The following is an 18,294-nucleotide window of genomic DNA, read 5'->3' on the forward strand; positions in this document are numbered from 1 at the left end:
GCGACTGTTGTCACTACCTGATGCTTGGCACCCGGGGCGGACCACCGCTACTGTACTGCAAAGACCTGTCACAGGACCTGTTGCAAACGTGCTGACTACTACTGCTGACTGTACCTAAGTCGCAAGTATAATCATGTTAACTAACGACGAAAAAAAGGATAAGTTCCTGCTCTAGCAGTTAAATTATAGTTTTATTGCATAAATGAAAGGTTTCATAATTTTTTCAGCTATTTATTTATTTATAAGATGAAAATAAGCTTTTTATCCAATTGGTATTAGGTACCATAATCAATCATACATAATATTATAACTAAAATTGTAATGACAATCTTATAACTCTATAAAATTCAATTCTAGACAGAATTACAATTATTTGGTCCACATCAGAATTTACAATAAACTATCAATAAGTCCACTTATTTATATCATTATCAATTATTTTTTTAGAAACTACTTACAGGAATTACAATTATTGTATAAGTTTATTTTGAGAGAGCTGAAGGGATTTTGATGAATTTAGGCACAACGTAGATTATTTAGCTAACTAATAATAATTTGTACAATATCTAAAGCTAATTTATCTTAGAACTACGTTCTATCTGCTAATGATATAGGTATGTTAACCACATAGCTACTCAGCTTATGAACATGGAAGAACCCAAACAATCAATTTTAATTATTAATGAATGGTGGGGTCATAATAATTACACTAAAATTATACACATAAATGTATAAATTAAGTGCAAAAGTGATAAAGCAAACTAAGAGCTATAATGGGATGAAAAATGTCTACTTTTTTATGGCACTGGACTTGAACTATAATTTTATTCATTAACAAGCTTGCTCTAAAATATTTAAGTAAGTAAAATTAATTACTGCATTTTGATACAAAGTCATGATTATAATGAAAAAATTAGGAATATAATTAATAAATTGGGAAAACCTAACTGAACCGTTCTGAACCTGGCAGCCAGTATCAGTGTATTACGAAATAAAAACAAAAACCCTAAACTAAGACATCTAAAATCTTTCTTCAAGTATTGCCATACCTCTCAGTTATCACATTGAATGCCTATCTTATAAAGGGATAATTACCATGAAAGTTCAACTTACAAGCATTCAAGGTGCTATAAATAAAAGAAGAAAGAGTTCTGTTAACAAAATAAATCCTAGTCAGTGGTTTTGTTTTGACAATAAAGCCTTAAAAGTCAAAAGATATCAAAGTAATCTTTAAAATCTGTTTATAAACTACAGTCAGAGTCCTGAAGCTGTTTCTCGAGCAGCCTCTTCATTTTCTCAGGGACAGGGACGCCGGAATGCGCGGGCTTCGGGCGACGCTTCCACGACGCCTTTTTGCCGCTTTTGGTGACGCTACCGGGGACTGGAACCGATCTATTCTCTTTAGGCTTAGGCGTCGCTACCTTCGGGACCGTAGCGGTCCGTTGTCTCCCTTCCATCGTCACATTATTCACTGAAATGTAAAAAGAGTTAGAAACTATCTGGAAAAGGACGATTAACCATTGAAAACCGGCAAAAGGTGACTCATAATCTCTATTAGGATTAATAATATAAATAATAATTAAAGAAAACTACCTTTTAGAGGAGCTTTTTCCGATTTCCTTACAGACATGGTCTTTTTTACACTCGATGTAGGAGTTCTGGCCTTAGTACCAGCCGTCTTTACAATAGTGCGTTGCACTTTTGGAGTGGCTTTCGGCGTCTCGCGAGGAGCCATAATATTTTTTCAGCACTTTAACACTTTAAGTCCACAAAAAAGAAATCCGAAAGCGGAGCGGACGCTAACTTTTTACCTTTCTTCAACGTTTACCAAATTTCAAAAATGACGTAGATGACAATGACATTGACAGTTCCTTCTACTATTTACAAAGCCTGTCGTCGTGACCATGAAGCTAAACGTAATCCGCGAGAGTGCGTGAGAGCATTTAATCTTTCATTAAATTGACGAAAGAAAATTATCGTTTTTTTTAATCTGGGCGAGGCTTTTTTATATTTCAGATTCAACAAATTATTGTTTTTTTATAACTTGGTAATTTACCAAGATAAAAAAAACTTAAACAACAAACTTCGTAAATGCTCGTGATAAGCGTGTTCCATTTTTTGATAAACCTTGCTAAATTCAATCGATAATAATTAGTGATGGTTCTTTGTAATTATTTTAAAAACCTCGAGTCTCAAATAATTCCTTACTAGTTTAGATATTTTATAATTAGCCTGATAGTGGCAAAAATTGGTCAAAGTAAAGTTTTATCAATGTCTTAAATATCGATAAATATTTTTTAATATCAAATGACATATTTTCTACTTAATTTAATTTGCAGTATATTTTAGTATTTAAATAAGATTTATTTTAACAAAAAAAAATTTTAACGATACCATGCATTTTTGGAGCAAAATTGATATAATGATAACATTTAATGACACGCGGAATAACGGCAACATCGCTATCACAGATTAGAGAGTATGTCATCGCTATTTGGCGTCCATCTTTAATCTTTGATGTGTTGTGTTGTTAACAAAAATTGTCCTGAAAATATTATTACCACCTCTACAGTAGATCTAACAGAAAAATTTCAATCTGCAATTTCACCTGCAAGCTACTGCAGCTAAATTTATCTTGGTACTGTATAATAAATTCGATGTTTATCAAAAGTGTCACAGTATCATTATGTATCGTTTGTTCTACAAAAAAGTTTCACTGTAATTCTTTGCTATTGACCTACGTGCTAATTAATTGTCCAACCTTCAGATGTTTTCATTATATTTTTGTTTTAAAATATGTATATTTTTGTAATTTTCATGTGTGAAATGTACTAACTTTGGTTTAATTTATTCTTCTAGCAGATGAAGTGTGAAAATGGATAGGTTGAGTCAGTTGCGAGGTGAGGCGGGGACGTCCAGGGACTCCACGCTGGACACCTCGTCGCCGCCGAGCGAGTCGTACATGACTGCCAATGAGAGCTCTTCAAAATACTTTTCTCTGTCAGAAGTTGACTCCACCTTTGATATCTCACCTATAAAAGATGTTTCACTCGCGTCCGCCAATATGGAATCCGAGAAGACTATGACTGAATCGGACCAGTTGATATCCAACCTGTCTCCAATTGGAAAGAAAGACTTTTTGGAGGACTACAAAATTGGTAAACAGATAGAAGCAGCGAACATATTGTCGGGTGGTGTGGACATATTTGACGATAATGACAATTCATATGATGGTGATGAGCTTGTGATCGATGACAACGTTGATGTGGATGAGAAATCAAATCCTGAACTAAAGCTCACCGATACAACTGAAGCAACTCTTGTAGAAACCGAAGCTGTGCCAAGCAAAGACATGGAAGTGATACTTCAGATTGACGGCAAGAATGTGGATGCTATAGACATCGGTAACGGCCTCTACTTGTACAGGAAGGAGGGGCGGGAGGAGCTGGCCGCCGTGCAGATCATAGATGATGACCAGCATCAGTCAAACTTTAAATTTCTAAAAGTTCGGTGAGTTTTTTGTATGTTTTATAAATTATTAAAGGTATTTATTTTATTTGAATTTTAGTTATCTTTGTCAATATGGGTGCTGATTATTGAAATAATAACATAGGTATTGCCTTAAGGAAGAATGTTACTTTGTATTCTAACATTGTGGTAAATAATCTCGTGTGTAGTGATTAAAATGTGAAGGAAATAGTATTTCAATTATTTAGACTACATCTTCTTTGTTGATATTTCTAGAAGTGGTTTTAGTTACGACAATAAACATTATTTTTATTATTGTGTGATACAATGAGGTCAAGTGTTCCAATCAGGTTACTTTAAATAGATTATGTGTAATGATACTGTGTACAGTTTAAAATTTTTAATGTTCCAACATAGAAGAACTGCAAACTTCTTGCATAATGTTCAGTTTTATAAATGAAAGCATGTGGATTTCCAGTGTTGAATCACTTGTATCTGGTATGCCTTCTGGAAAGAGCAACTAAAAGTTATTATTTCGGATTATTGCACATTATTTACTGAGAATGGAGACCTAAATTGCACATGATAATTCTATGATAAAAGATCAACTGTAATGGTTAATAAGGTGTTAATAGTTAAAATGGGTCAACTTACAAAAGATTATTTCTTAAAAGTATTAGGTACTAAGAATTTTAAATTTATTTTTACAGTGAAAATGCTGAAGGAAATTTGGAGGTTTATGAAGAAATTCAAATAGAAGTGCCCAAAGACGTGGTGAGACTTAATAATTTATCTTTATAGTATTTTACAATAATTACAGTAGTAACTGTATAATAACACTTTAATGTTTAGCAATTTTGCGAATCATTATGATTTGAATTAGCGAATTTATATATATCTGGTTCAAAATATTATCCCTTAAAATTAGAATTACTTATTAAAATTTTTAAATGATTAGAGTAAAAAAAGTAAAGAATTGATAACTTATGTTTGTTGTAATTTTTATTTCATGGCATGATAAAATTTCTGTATTTCTTGCATACTCGTTCTGATTTTCTTCTTTTCTTTTACAGCCTGTGAAAGAAGAAAAAGGTGTCAGTAAAAGTGTTCCACATGTCCCAATAAAAGACATAAACAAAGTAATTAGTGAATCAACCAGTAATAAAATTACTGAAAGGAAAACCCAACCTCAAAATATTTCGCCGCCGGCAGTTGCTGTGGTGAAGGAACCAGAAGAGGAGACAAATAAAGAAGATCAGCCCGAACCTAAATCAGGAGCTAGCAAGAAAATGAAATTTAGTGACTCTAGAAAGTCCCCAGTTATAGGCAGTTTTACACCTATGACATTCCATTCAACACCAAATAAAGAAGGGATTCCCCTCACCAAAACAATGGTGGACCAACAGTTGCACCCCAGCAGACATTCAGATAACATTAAAAAAACCATTGAGGTCCACACTGACAGTGCCAAACAAAGAACCGTAGAACCATCAGGAAAAACGAAAGATGATGATAAAAATAAGCCTGTATTGGCTGAAAAAAATACTTCTGGTGATAAAAGTAGTGTAGTAGAATTAGGTTTAGATGTCACAGACTTGTCAAAAGATGTTACAGAAGTTGATGTCGAAAAAGAAGATAAAATGATAGAAGAGAAGTTGGTGATTGATGAGAAAGAAAATGAGTTGGTGATTGATATAAAAGAGAATGAAATTCTCGAAAAAGATGATAACATTAAACTGGATAAGAAACTCAACAAATCTGAAGAGACAGAAGCTAAGTCGGCTGATTTAAGTATAAATAATGACAAGAAATCATCAGAACCCTTAGTTGTTGAAAACGAAACAAGTAAACCGGAAATTGAAGAAGATCCTAAAATGGATATTATTGAGGAAACTGCTTTACTTGCTCCAGAAACTAAATTACCTGATGTTACTCCACCTCCAGTTGAAAGTAATGTTAACGAGAAATGTCAAATCCCAGAGTTAGTTAAAGAAAATGAAAATAACATCAGTACATCTGCTAATAACAAAGATTTAGAAAAAGTTAGTAAAGAAACTGTAGCTAAGAGCGATATTGAAGTCACCAATGTAGATAGTAGTGTTAATAACAATGCAAAGAATGTTGTTGTGGACAACCAATCATCAAAAGCTGCTGATGAGGTGGATAACATATTGGTCACTGACAATATTGAAAACAAAACTGACAAAAAGATTAATACAGTTGATATTACTGCTGCTAAAGAAATTGTAAAGGATATGTGCACTGACAATATTAACAGCAAAATTGTGAAAAAGATTGACACAAATGATGTTGCTAATACTCAAGACATGGTTAAAGATGAAAAGAAGGAGTCTCAAGCTACGACCATTGATGCTACCAAATCGTCTTCAGTTGAGGATTCGACGTCTTCAGTTAATCTTTCAACAAGTCCAATCCCAGTCACCATTTCTAAACCGTCAAAAGTAGAAGCAGGAATTAAGCAGAAAGAAGATAAATCAGATAAAATAGAGAAACAGGATGTGACACCAGAAAAGAAAGACATTAATGAACCAAAAGATGTAAAACCAAAATTACCCCAGGAACAAAATAACGATACTCAAGTGAATATAGACAAAAAGCTTGCCAACACCTTGCCCAGCGTAAATTCGGATGTCTCTGCCACTCTCGTGGCTTCTAAAGGTGACCCCAAAGTGCAATCTGCTGCCACTATAAAGGAACTAAAAGAAATTAATGCACAAGCCGTCAAGCCAGTCCCTGCAAATACCATACCGCAAACTAAAAATGAACCAGTCGAAAAGAAAACTTTATCCAAAGCGACATCGACTACTGAAACAAAGCCAATCAACAATAACCACGCGCCTGTACCTTTCGGCAAATGGACCGAAGCGAATCGCCAAGCTTTCCTCAATAAGATAAAGGAGACGAAAGTGCCTACAAATAGTTCTAATGGAAAGCAAATAAAGAATTCCAACGATTTAAACAGGAGAGATGTACTGAAGAAAATAGATAGTCAAAGACAATCCAGTATAGCTTCTGCAAAGGCTCAAGAACTGAAAAATGACAGTCAAAGACAGTCGAGCATTAACACTGCAAACGCTCAAGATTTCGGCAGCGCCAATAGAATGGGTGTCAAGAAGGAAGCAGCTGCGCTTGCTGTCAAACAGGCGGTGCCGCTCGAAAGTAGATTACCTGTCAAAACAGAACCGCCTATCTTAAAGAACAGTTCAGCTCCTGTGAAGAAGACTATTACTAAGCAAGAAACAATTGTTAAACCGCAACCTCAAACTGAAACAGTAGCTAGTTCAGCCATGGATCTTAAAAAGGATATACAAAAAAGGAAAGAAATTAATAATCAAGATCTAATTGACAAGACCATTGAAGAAATAATCAATAGGCCTATCCCAGCGAAAACTCCCCAGGAAGAACAGTCTCAACGTTGTTTTGACGATATTGAGAGCCAGATGAATGAGTTGCATGGCAAGCCTTTCATTGAGCGTCCTATTCATGAACTGCCCCCTGCACAGAAGCTTGGGCCTAAAACATATCTGAAACCAGAATTGCAAAAAGCCAATGTTAGCAAACCCAGCAAAATACCTAATCTCTTACCGTTTAGTAAAACCCAGCAGGCTGGGCTCATGGAAAACACGCTTGAGATTGATTCTGAAGAAGAAGTTATTATTGAACATGAGCCCATCACTGGCGATATGGATCTAGACAAAAAGAAAACTACAAAATTAGTAATTTCAGAAAAGCTTCCTGTTTCTGAAACTGTTACCCTGATAAGTAAAGATTCCTCTAAGAAAGAAACTATTATTACAGAAACTGATTTTGATAAATTTGTTAGGCGTAATTCTATAAGCTATGAAAACTGCTTCACGGTAAACTTTGATGGCAAAGACCCTCACAACGTGATACAAAGTATAGTCCAGAAAGATGTGGTGTTGAAAACCTACTCTAAAATAGACTCGTCAAATCATGATGCTAAAGTTATATCACCTCGTAAGCGTGATCTTTTCGCCCAGAATTGCCTTCCAAACACAAAGTTTTCGAATACAGTAAACGAAGACGACGGTAAAAACTATCAGTCAAAAGTTAAAATAGCTTATCAGACAGCAATGACTGCTAAGAAAAAAATGGAAAGACCGATCCCTATAATTGAAGATAGACCTGTCAAAGTAGTTTATATGGACACAAACACTGAATTTATATCTAACCAGCTAAATGTTCAAGGCAAAGAATTATCACCAGCTAAAAAACTTCCACCAAGCGTTGAATCGGCTACAACTGTTACAACTGATTCTTTAGACTCAGATAATACATTAGATTCAATAGAAGAAGAAAAATTGGTTGATGAAACAAAAAACAAAACAAAACACCAGAGGAAACAAGTCTTAACCCCAGTTGAGACACCTGAGCTGGAACTAATTGAGCCAGATGATTTAGGAATTGAAGTTTCGCCCAAAAAGAAACGAAAGACTGAAGCTGAGAAAAATACAAAAACGCTTGTGCCTAAAAAATCGTATTTACTCGGCCGTGGAAACACGATAGAAAACGCGCCCTCAAAGTCATTTGATTTGAACAAGACTTCGCAAAGGGAATCTCTGAGCCATGATCGTTCTCACATTGCTCATAAGAATACCGCGTCAGCCATAGATAGTTTGGTAAAAGCTGCTGAATTATTAGAAACCCAATCTGGTCAAATTCCTGCGAAAGCACCAGATACTCCGTCGTCTGACAGTCAACAAAATACACCCGTCAAAAGAGGTAGAGGTCGTCCTAGAAAAAATCCTTTACCAGAGGGAGCCACTGATAAGACTAAAGTTCCAAGTCCGCAAAAGAAACCGAGATTAATTGATGCTAAAATCGTCAAAAGCAAAGATACAGACGATGATGATTGGAGCTCTGATGACGATGCAATAGTAAAAGAAAATTGGACAATGGGTAAGATAAATCAAAACATAGTTTGCCCAATATGCAACAAATTATTCCGCTCAGAGAATGTAGTCTTTAAACACGTTAAGCATTGCTCAGGTCCTTCACCTAGTCGTTCTGATTCTGAAAATAAAAATCCAAGGAGACTTAGAGAATCCCAGGAGTCCGAATCAAGGTCCTACGAGAGTAAATCTGATGATATGGAGATTGAGGAACCTGACACTTCGCTCAAAGATGTTCGTAAGAAACGTAAATCCAAAGATTCACAACGTAAACAGAACGATAAAGATGAAGTCATTGTAATTGAAGATACACCTCTTAAAGCTAAGTCAGACAAACGAGAAGAAGCCAAACAAGTTGAATTGAAAAAGCCCACAAATAAAAACAAATTGCCAGACAAAGCTAGCAACCTCGTATGCGAGTTTTGCGGGAAGACGTTTAGGCAACTATCGTACTTAGTTAGCCATAAATTACAACATGGTAAAGATGCAAAGAAACCAGAAAATGAATCTGCTAAGACCAATAAATCCGTTTTTAGCTGTGAAGTCTGCAAAAAAGAATTCAGGAAACTACATCACTTAGCCCAACATCGCCTAATGCATAACCCGAGCAGTGGTTCTGCTAAAATGTCACGAAAGAGTTCCTCGGAACAAAGTGAGAATAAGTCAAAAGAGCAAAGTACATTAAAGCAAAGCGAGGATCCAAGTGCTGGATTCAGATGTGAACCATGCGATAAGTCTTTCAGGAAACTTCACCATTTAGTGGAACATAGAGAAACTCACGACGGAATCAATAGGCAGAAGAATACTTCCACAGTCCAAACTAACACAGAAAAACTTCCGGCGCCCCCACAGTGTGATATTTGCAAGAAAACTTTTAGAAAATTACATCATTTAATAGAACACAAGGAACAACACACGGAGACAAGTTCGGAGAAGTCAGACGACAAAAGTATCAAAAGTTCATTGTCAACTAAAGATATTATACACGAGTGTTCCCTTTGTTACATGGTGTTCCCTAATGAGCACTCTTTAACTAAACATACAATAATTTGTCAAAGAAAAAAGAGACAGTCGGCCTCCAAACAAGTAAAGCAATCTGAAGAGACTGAAGTCAGTCAAGACCAAGAAATAATTAAAACAGACGAAAATAAAATAGAAAACGAAGATGAGGATGTTACAATAGTTACCGACGAAGTTGTTATTAAGGAAAAGCCTGCTGAAGAGATACCAAAAGATCAAATCAAAGACAAAGTTGAAAATAAAACAGAGATTGCAGAAAAAGGTGATGTAAAATTAACGACACCAGTGGTGCTAAATGAATCTCCAATACCCAATCACGAAAAAGAGAAAAAAGAAGACAATAAACCCACTGAACCTATCAAGCATAATCTTCCTAAAGCAGAGGTGGTCCCAGATGTGCCTGTTAAAGTTAAAAAAGTAGAAGATAAAGAGGTGAAACCGAGTGTTCAAGACACATTGCGGAAGAAGACCCCATCAAAAGATAAAGTGGCACCTACTGTTACTAAACGGCACAAACCCAATCTACCACCACCCGTCGTCGAACCAGAACTCCCTAAACCTGCGGAGTCCAGTGATGATGACGAAGTCCGGTACATGTTAAACCCAGATTACAAGTTTGAAGACAACGAAGGAAAGTTGTTCATGAAAGTCAGAGCGAATAAGCGTAATTCTCTCCAAATCGAAAGACCGAATTCAAAAGATTTAGTTACAAGACGAATATCGTTACAGCATCCTCTAAAAGTCCCGCGTCTAAAGGCCAAAGCTGTCCAGAACAAAGTGACGCCGGCCAATCCAACAACCTCGAAAACAGTTGCCAAAGCCCCAAAATTGGAACCGGTGCCCTCCACCGATTCCGACGACAGCGACGTCAAATACTCTTTCCCCAAAAACACCGCTGACAAAGTTCCAAAGTCGAATATTCCAGAGACCTCGTCAAAGGAGCCCGCGAAAAAGATACAGAGAAAATCATTGGCGGATAAACGGAAATCTCTCAGCAGCATAGCGAAGAGAAAGTCATTAGGAAAATCAGTCGGAGCAAAACTCAAAACGAAACCATCTCCCGCGAAACAAGTCAGAAAACGTGAGTACACACATATCACAAGTTCAAAATTTACTTACCATCGCATCGACCACACAACGGTTGTTATAATAATAAACCTACTTTCAGGAACAACAGAAGTCGAGCACAGGTGCGACTGCGGGCAACTATTCAGCAGCGCGGCGCTGCTGGCGCGCCACACCACGCTCGCGCACACGCCGCCGCGCGTCCGGCGCCGCCGCTCGCCGCCGCCGCCGCCGCCGCCGCCGGACGCCAAGCCCCGCAAGTCCGGCGTGCAAGCCAAGCCCCGCCCGAGTGCCGACTCGCGGAAATCCAGCGTCAAAAGCGACGTCGGCGCACCCAAAACCGCGCAGCCCACGAAACGGAAATCCAGCATGAAACTTGAACCCAAAACGCCTAACGAACCTCGCAAGTCGCCCAAAAGCAGCGAGAAGACGGACGCGAGGAGCGCTCCGATCAACGCCAAGCTGAGGCGATACGCCGCCCACAAGGGAGTGCCCGTCCCGGAGAAGATGAGGAAACTTATGGAGAAATCTAAGAAGTGATCCGACGGTTCGGGCCGGCTTCTAGATTGGACTGAGTAACATTTCCCTGGAGGATTTCGGAAATGATAAGCTAAGAGGTATGTTAGGCGAATCGCTAGTTTGTATATTTATAGATGAAATCGCGCATGCAACGCTCACAATGACGTAACATATGGACCATTGTAACATAGAAATATTTTTACACAGCAGTGGACTAAGTTACATAACAACATCAGGTATAACGATATTTTAGTGGGTTTGTAACGCGTTGATTTGTCTATGTATTTGTAAATTGCAGAACTTCATTAGATGAATATTTTGTCAATTTGTTCTACAATTAGGTAGTTATATGTATGTATCTATAAGATTAACTATTTATATTTTATTAGCGTTAAGAATTACAAACATTTGAGTTATTTTCAAACAGTGCAATTCTCAACAATGACTAAACTTGATTGTTGATGATTTAATTAGTTTGTCATTACTTACATAATAGATGTCTTGTCAATTATTTTTTACAGTCCTGTTATCTTTGGTTTATCTTAATTATTGTACCACACATATCTATCTACCGTTTTCACTGTATTATTACGTAGTTAAAAAAGAGCTTACGTTTTTATAAATGTAAGTAGATTTTAATAAATATTATAAATAATTTTGTGAGCTTCCCAATTATGGAACCTTTAGTGCTTTGTTGTAATGTATGATTTGGTATAATAATATAGTGAAATATTGATAATAATTAATATAATCAGATTTTTCTGATTTCATGAATTAATAAAATTTAAAACCTAAATTGAAGAGATTTTATCCATAAAAAAGTAAGACCAAAAATGATATTTTGGAAATTAAAAAATTTATTGCATAAGTATATTACCTTATCATTTTAGCTGGTTAGATGGATAGTAAGGAAGTAAATTCCTGGTTACTGTTTGTTAAAATCTTGTTCATGTTATACATTGACAACATCATGATAATACACGAGTTTTACTGTAAATTGTAGAGGGCTTGCTTATTGATAGATTTAACCCCACGATTCTAATGGTTCTGCTCACTCATGACCAGTGTCTAAGCGGCCCCTGCAGTGCATTCTATAAATGCCATTCATTTACAGTAATACTCCTAAAATTTTATAGTATACTAGGACCAAAATATTTATCAAATTCTCTGTTTGTAATGGTAATAATATATTATGTTGTTTTTAATTTTAAATAATGTTTATTGTATTTACTCTCGTGACTAACTGTAAATGTAATTAATTTTCTAAAGTAAAACAGTAGACCGTGTCTCGTGAGATTTATGTTTTAGAAGCATTTAACATAAATTTTATATATGTAGATGATATCATTATTTTTAATATGATGATGCAATTTTGATTAATGGGTTATAATAAACTGTCTAAAAACTATATTGGTATTTTATTATTTTTGAATGCACTTGTTTTACCTTCCCCAGAACGGATGAGTAGCTCTAGCTACCTACTCAAAAAGTACCTGACTGGTACACATTAATAAGATTTAATTAAATTGACTATACACCACCACACAAAAGCAGAAAGGAAAGATACATACGAGACGCGCGGTAATGCGCACGTTACGCGGTCTTATCGTTATAAAGCGATTTATTCCAGACGACTTATAGAACAAGTAAATAGTTAACTTGTTCTAAATGAAAAGGACAACCCTTTGACCTAAGGTCATAGACCTTGGAATCAGTGGCGTAGCTTGGGGGGGGCAGGGGGGGCCATGGCCCCGGGCGGCATATGAAAGGGGGCGGCGGATAAGAAAAAAAACATTGCATGAACAAGAAAAAAAAAGGTCGACTATGTCTACGTTGAGACTAATAAATCTAGCTATACTGGCAATTGAAAATGAGATACAATTTGATATCGACGATTGTGTAAAAGATTTTGCTTTGAAAAAAGCACGAAGAGTACATTTTTAATCTATTTTTTTAAGTAATAGTAACAAAAATATTCAAGGAGCTTACTTAACCCTCTAAAACTTGCGCCACAGATAATCTTTCGTGATTTCTCTTGTTACAAACCGAAATAAAAAAGTGGTTTGTAAATAGTTAAAGCCATATCTAAGCTACTTTTAAAACCGTGAATTTATTATATTCTGCAAGTTCGAAATTCAAAATTAGCTAAAATGGTAACTTTTAGCAGTAATTAAATCTGTAACTTGCTGCAAATATGTAATGAATTCAAACAAATTATTTTTAAAAATAGCTTCGATACATATTATACATTTTTCAAACCACTTTTTTAATTTCGGTCTATAACAAAAGTAATCAAGAAAAAATATGGTGGCGCTGGCCTTCTAAGTTCAATGAGCACTATACAGGGTGGAATTTTGTAATGCCACCTGGAGGGAAAGTACTCTTAATACTGTAGATAGAAAATTTTACTGAAAGAAAACATTCCTTTATTTTTGAAAAGAAAGAGAACTGCATTCAAAGATTTTCGAAAATTTTTGGAAAATTCACTACCATACCATACAATTTTCTGTAACATAATTGAAATAATTTAAGATTTCATGGTTTTCTTTTCATTTGATTTATCAAGTTTGTTAGAGAGATTTCATCCTTATACTTAACCCTAACGATCGATGTAATAAAAATACAGAGTGTAATTTTTAACAGATTTTAGTTGGTTCGATTCCCGGGTGTGGCAAGCAAATATTTGGAAATTTTTGAATGCAGTTCTATTACATTTCAAAAATAAAGAAATGTTTTCTTTGAGAAAAATTTTCTATCTATAATATTAAGAGTACTTTCCCTCCAGGTGGCATTACAAAATTCCACCCTGTATATAATTTAAGATAATATTTACTCTCAAATGACAAATAAATACTTTAATACTTGTTATTATTGTTTATTGTTATACACCTAGTGTTACATAATAGTTAGGGAGGCGAATAGGGGAATTTTCGGCAATACTCGAGCAAATTTAAGAAAATCAAACTTCCTGTGGGTTTCAAGCAATTGCTTCTCTTAAATGTATTTTCCTTCTGAAGTAGTGCGTGGTAGTTTATTTTGACTTTCAACAAATAAGGTGAATAGTGTACCTGAAGTCCATTCAATATAATATTTAAACTTTAAAATATTTATAATTAAAATAAAGGGCGGCGGATTTCCGGACGGCCCCGGGCGGCGAAAAGCCACGCTACGCCACTGCTTGGAATCAACCAATGCCCTGTGCTTATGGGTTTCAGAAGCCTAAAAGCATTCTATTGTGGGTGAATAGCAGGAATCTTGATCACTTGTAATGTATATTGTAAGAAAACCCGTTGCGCGAATTGAATAGGGGGCTTGTGTGTGTTCATGTAAGTAAAAAGATAAACCAGTGCATACAGTGTCTGTTTATTTCAATAAAATTGACTTAAAATATAAATAAACATTTGTATATGAATTACATTTTTTTACTTAGAATAATTATTACTAAAATTGCCTAACCTCTCTCACAAATAATATCTACAATACTAGGTTCCATTAGCTGAGGATCAACACATCTAAGTTGGGCTGAAGCCAGTGCATCTTCTAACAAAGCATTCAGCAGCCTCTCATCATTGCCCATGCATGACAATCTCTGCTGCAGAAAATGGACATCAACCTGTAGTTGTTGCAAGCCGTGTCTGCCGAAAGTGCGGAGTCTCACACACTCCACCAATGCTTTCAGTGCTACTTTAAGCGCGCCATTGGACAAAGCCGACCTGTCAGCCCCAGCAGGGCTAAATACCTCAATTCGTTCAGAAAATATTCGGTTGATCGGCGAAAACGAAGATGGCGCTCTAGACCAGATAGTCCGCCTACTGGAATCACTTGAGGGCTTAATACTGCTTGGGAACAATTGTGAGGCAGCACTGTCTGCGCTGGCCAAAGTCTCGACCACCCTCCTGCACACTGCTCTTGGTCCTCTCGGCTCTGGTGCTCTTAACCAGTCTCGAGCTAGCACAGACACCCTCAGCATTTGTGCTGCAGTTTGACCAATAAATACCACCTCAGAGTCCAAAGCTGCTTGGGCAGCTGTAGATAGATGAACCATCACACTGTTTGTGTCTCTATTCTCCAAAGTCAAACCAGGGGCAGCCTCTTCTAAAAGCTTAGCTAAATGACTATGCAGTGTAGTCACTCCATTCTCCTGCATTTCTAAGCATAATTTGGCTAGAATGAGCAACAGCTCAAATGGAATGTTATTATTAGAGGTTTGGAGACAAGCCATCTTTTTCACCATGTCTGAGAGATTGGCCATTGTTTCAGAGATCACTTTCCAGCATGTGTCAGCTACTGCTTTAGCACACCAGGATTTGAGTCCAAAGGAAAGGGTGTTCTGCAGAAATGCCATTAGATCTAGGAGGGATGCTTGAACTTTTTGCATTAAATAAACTTGTAGGGAATTTAAGATATCTTTTAAATCTGCAGTCTCTGAACCCTTACTGGCTAAAGACTGCCTCACTTTCATCAGACTTTCTTTGAATTGGGCTTGTATGGACTGATATTGTATTGTGGCTCTATGGTTGATGCATTGGATGACCACTTCCACAGCCTTGTTAGACATTGTATCACTTGAGATAATCTCTGTCATTGCCTGGAGTTTTCTGAAGAACTTGTCCAGGCCTCTTATAAGCATTTCAGTGCCAATATTCTCTGGTCTTTTAGCTACTTCTTCAAATAGATGGAACACTTGCAGCATTATTTTATCAGCAAACTCTGGGATGTCAGTGTGGTCGTCCTCTTGGAACATTTCATGGTAACATGATATGATAATGCCGAGGTCAGCCAATAGGGTGTTGTTACATTTCTCAACCCATTCTAAGATGTCAGTGCTGTCAACTATGTTGTTTAATGTTTGCAAGTGCTTATCCAGTCTGCTCTCAGCACAGCTCAAAAATATTTCCTTCAATGAAGAATCTGTCTCCTGGAGCTGTCTCAGTAATCCTACACTCTCAGCAATTTCAGAGGCTGACGTCTCAGGGCTAAGTAGCCTGTCCCTGAGGGTTTTCTTTAGGCCGTAAATTATTTCAGAGCACTCAGTCTGAATGCTTTGGAATGAAGGTTGATTTCCATATTTCTGTAGCACTCTTTGAGCATGTGTGTAGTCATGAACGGCATCTGTATATCGGCCTTCTAATATTGATTTGTTCAGCTGTGAAGGTAGTAGAAATAAAAATTGAAGTTTATCCAACAATTGCCTTGTGCCACACAGTCTACTCACATTATTCCCACTCTCTTTAAGAGATTCAGAAATCTGTCCACTGAATGTAGTGATTTTATTGATGTTCTCGCTAAGTTTGTTCATTTCTTCTTGCATTATCTTGAAATCTGAACGCATTTTACGAACGGTTTCTGTAGCAGAAATGAATTTGTTGTAATTTTCGTATACCAAAGTCTGCATCTCTGACTGAAGGAACTGACTTTGGGTAACGATTTCAGCCTCTTTGTCCATCACTTGCCGCAAAGTAGCGCACTTCATCAGGCATTCTAAGTACGTGTCTGGGTTGAAGTTACTCCCATCGATATCCAATGGATTTTCATTGTTTTCACCTTGTTCCGCCATTCTCAGCTCTAACAAGTAATTACACGTATACACTACAACTTTCTTGCTAGTTTAATCAATCGAAATCGAATAAATATTGAGTGTTCCAGGTGGTTTACGTTTTCGATATAAGTTGCACCAATTAACGATAATACATTAGAAATGCAATCATTTTAATAGGTGTTACTTTTTTTACGGCAACGTACAGTCGAAATGTATGTTTTCTTGCAATTAATTCAATAAACACTCCAATTAATCCGCAATTAATTTTTTGACAAAAAAACTACGTTTTGTTGACAAATCAAAATTGACTTTGACATAATCTGTCACATTAATTTTTTTTAAAGGCAAAGGCACTAGGCTACACAGTTAAGTTTTTAATTTACAATAACCTTAAAATTAAAAAATTTTACTAAATACTTGACTATTAAAGCCCCTCACATTGAGTTTCAGTAAATTAATAATACCTTACCGCTTAAAAAGTACTATATTACAGCAGTAGCACTAATGAGGACAGTACGGACTACTAGTCCGGGACTAGAGAAGTGATATTACACTGTTCTTACTCATGCACATTCACGAACACTTGATTTTAACACAAATTAATACAACTTCTCTTTTGGGCGCTCTTTTACATGAACATTATTCATGATATACCGACATAAATATAATAATAGCAACATTATTTTTTGGGTAAAATCACAAGAATCAATAAAACTTCATTAACTGGGAAGCAAAAAATATATTGACTTAATTCTTTTATAAATTCTTAATTCTTATAAACTACAACGATTTGTTCTTTGGACTTACGTCTAGAGGCTTATAACAATAATAATTTGCTTCAGTCCATCAACTTCATTTAACACATATTTGATAGATTCTAGTTTAGACCTAATATTAATAATTCCATCCGAATAGTTTGTGGCAATTTTAGTTTATTATTATTTACCAAACCACAATCAATATCATTTCTATGACGAACGCAAATAATAAAATACAAGTATAACAATATTCCGTTAGAAAACTTCACAATTACTTTACTGTACAACAATATCACATTAATTTATTCTTTACGCTGTCCTATTTTAACAAGCGACACATACCTAACTGATATTTCAACTGGTACTAAACCATTATGACAAAATATGTTAGGTAGTTAAGGTATAATTTGCCTAGCCAAAACCTCGGTAAAGCTCTTTACCAGGTTTGTGACTTGTAGTTATACAGGTGACCCAGAATGGGTGAATCAAACTGCTAGGGGAGGTAGCTCTACTAATCTACTATCCCTAAAAATATGAAAAAAAAAAAATTGAGTTTGGATTTTTTTTTTAAATAAAGTGCTTAAACTCGAAATCTAGTCATTATTTTCAAGGGTTTGTTTACGAAGCGATCATGTACAATTAATATTAATAAGAAAAAAGTACAAATAAACTCCAAACAAAGCAATTATAGCCAGCATAGTAGTCCAGTAGAATTAGCTTTTAAATCGGAAATAATTCCTACAAAAGATTTTATTGTTTTAATGGCTTCATTGGTTGCCCATTAAGACTCTCCTAAGTTTTCGACTTCGACGGAGTTGTGCTTAAGTGGTGGGGGCCCCCGAAAGAGGCATTTTTTCCGTTTTCCGGTTATACCGCATAAAGGACTTACCCTATCAAAAAGTGGTCTTCATGACGGTTGAAGGGCACTTAATCCTGCATTGAATAAGACCAAATTCATATGTTTCGGACAAACCGTTCTCGAGCTAATGTT

At 36.1% G+C, this 18,294-nt stretch overlaps 3 protein-coding genes across 4 annotated transcripts; 1 reads left to right on the forward strand and 2 right to left on the reverse strand.

Annotated features, from left to right (window-relative positions):
* Positions 1-337: 337 nt before the first annotated feature.
* LOC114350988 (uncharacterized) lies at positions 338-1,793 on the reverse strand. Its single transcript, XM_028302002.1, has 2 exons — positions 1,594-1,793; positions 338-1,471 (listed from the first exon to the last, which is right to left on the reverse strand). Exons 1-2 carry the CDS (start codon positions 1,733-1,735, stop codon positions 1,242-1,244), a joined length of 372 nt encoding a protein of 123 aa, XP_028157803.1. The 5' UTR covers positions 1,736-1,793; the 3' UTR covers positions 338-1,241.
* Positions 1,794-2,491: 698 nt separating this feature from the next.
* Positions 2,492-12,150, forward strand: LOC114350989 (uncharacterized). 2 transcript variants are annotated; one of them, XM_028302003.1, is made up of 5 exons: positions 2,492-2,638; positions 2,860-3,510; positions 4,179-4,242; positions 4,542-10,503; positions 10,591-12,150. In XM_028302003.1, the coding sequence occupies exons 2-5, from the start codon at positions 2,876-2,878 to the stop codon at positions 11,025-11,027; spliced, it is 7,098 nt and encodes a 2,365-aa protein (XP_028157804.1). In that variant the 5' UTR covers positions 2,492-2,638; positions 2,860-2,875; the 3' UTR covers positions 11,028-12,150. The 2 variants fall into 2 exon arrangements, with proteins under 2 accessions (XP_028157804.1, XP_028157805.1); XM_028302004.1 differs by having other exon boundaries at positions 2,863-3,510.
* A 2,197-nt stretch (positions 12,151-14,347) lies between these two features.
* Positions 14,348-16,830, reverse strand: Vps51 (vacuolar protein sorting 51). The gene has a single exon (XM_028301989.1). The coding sequence runs from the start codon at positions 16,561-16,563 to the stop codon at positions 14,458-14,460; it is 2,106 nt and encodes a 701-aa protein (XP_028157790.1). The 5' UTR covers positions 16,564-16,830; the 3' UTR covers positions 14,348-14,457.
* Between the last annotated feature and the right edge of the window lie 1,464 nt (positions 16,831-18,294).

The sequence above is a fragment of the Ostrinia furnacalis genome, unplaced genomic scaffold (assembly GCF_004193835.3).
Source record: "Ostrinia furnacalis isolate ACB-3 unplaced genomic scaffold, ASM419383v2 OfSCF1042, whole genome shotgun sequence".
NCBI lineage: Eukaryota > Metazoa > Arthropoda > Insecta > Lepidoptera > Crambidae > Ostrinia > Ostrinia furnacalis.

Bases quoted from the DNA above. Each gene is read 5' to 3' on its own strand.
- LOC114350988 (XM_028302002.1), bottom strand. From the start codon at position 1,735: ATGGCTCCTCGCGAGACGCCGAAAGCCACTCCAAAAGTGCAACGCACT. The intron at 1,472-1,593 runs GTAGTTTTCTTT...TTTACATTTCAG, and splicing joins GGAAAAAGCTCCTCTAAAAG to TGAATAATGTGACGATGGAA.
- LOC114350989 (XM_028302003.1), top strand. From the start codon at position 2,876: ATGGATAGGTTGAGTCAGTTGCGAGGTGAGGCGGGGACGTCCAGGGAC. The intron at 3,511-4,178 runs GTGAGTTTTTTG...TTATTTTTACAG, and splicing joins TTTAAATTTCTAAAAGTTCG to TGAAAATGCTGAAGGAAATT. The intron at 10,504-10,590 runs GTGAGTACACAC...ACCTACTTTCAG, and splicing joins CGCGAAACAAGTCAGAAAAC to GAACAACAGAAGTCGAGCAC.
- Vps51 (XM_028301989.1), bottom strand. From the start codon at position 16,563: ATGGCGGAACAAGGTGAAAACAATGAAAATCCATTGGATATCGATGGG.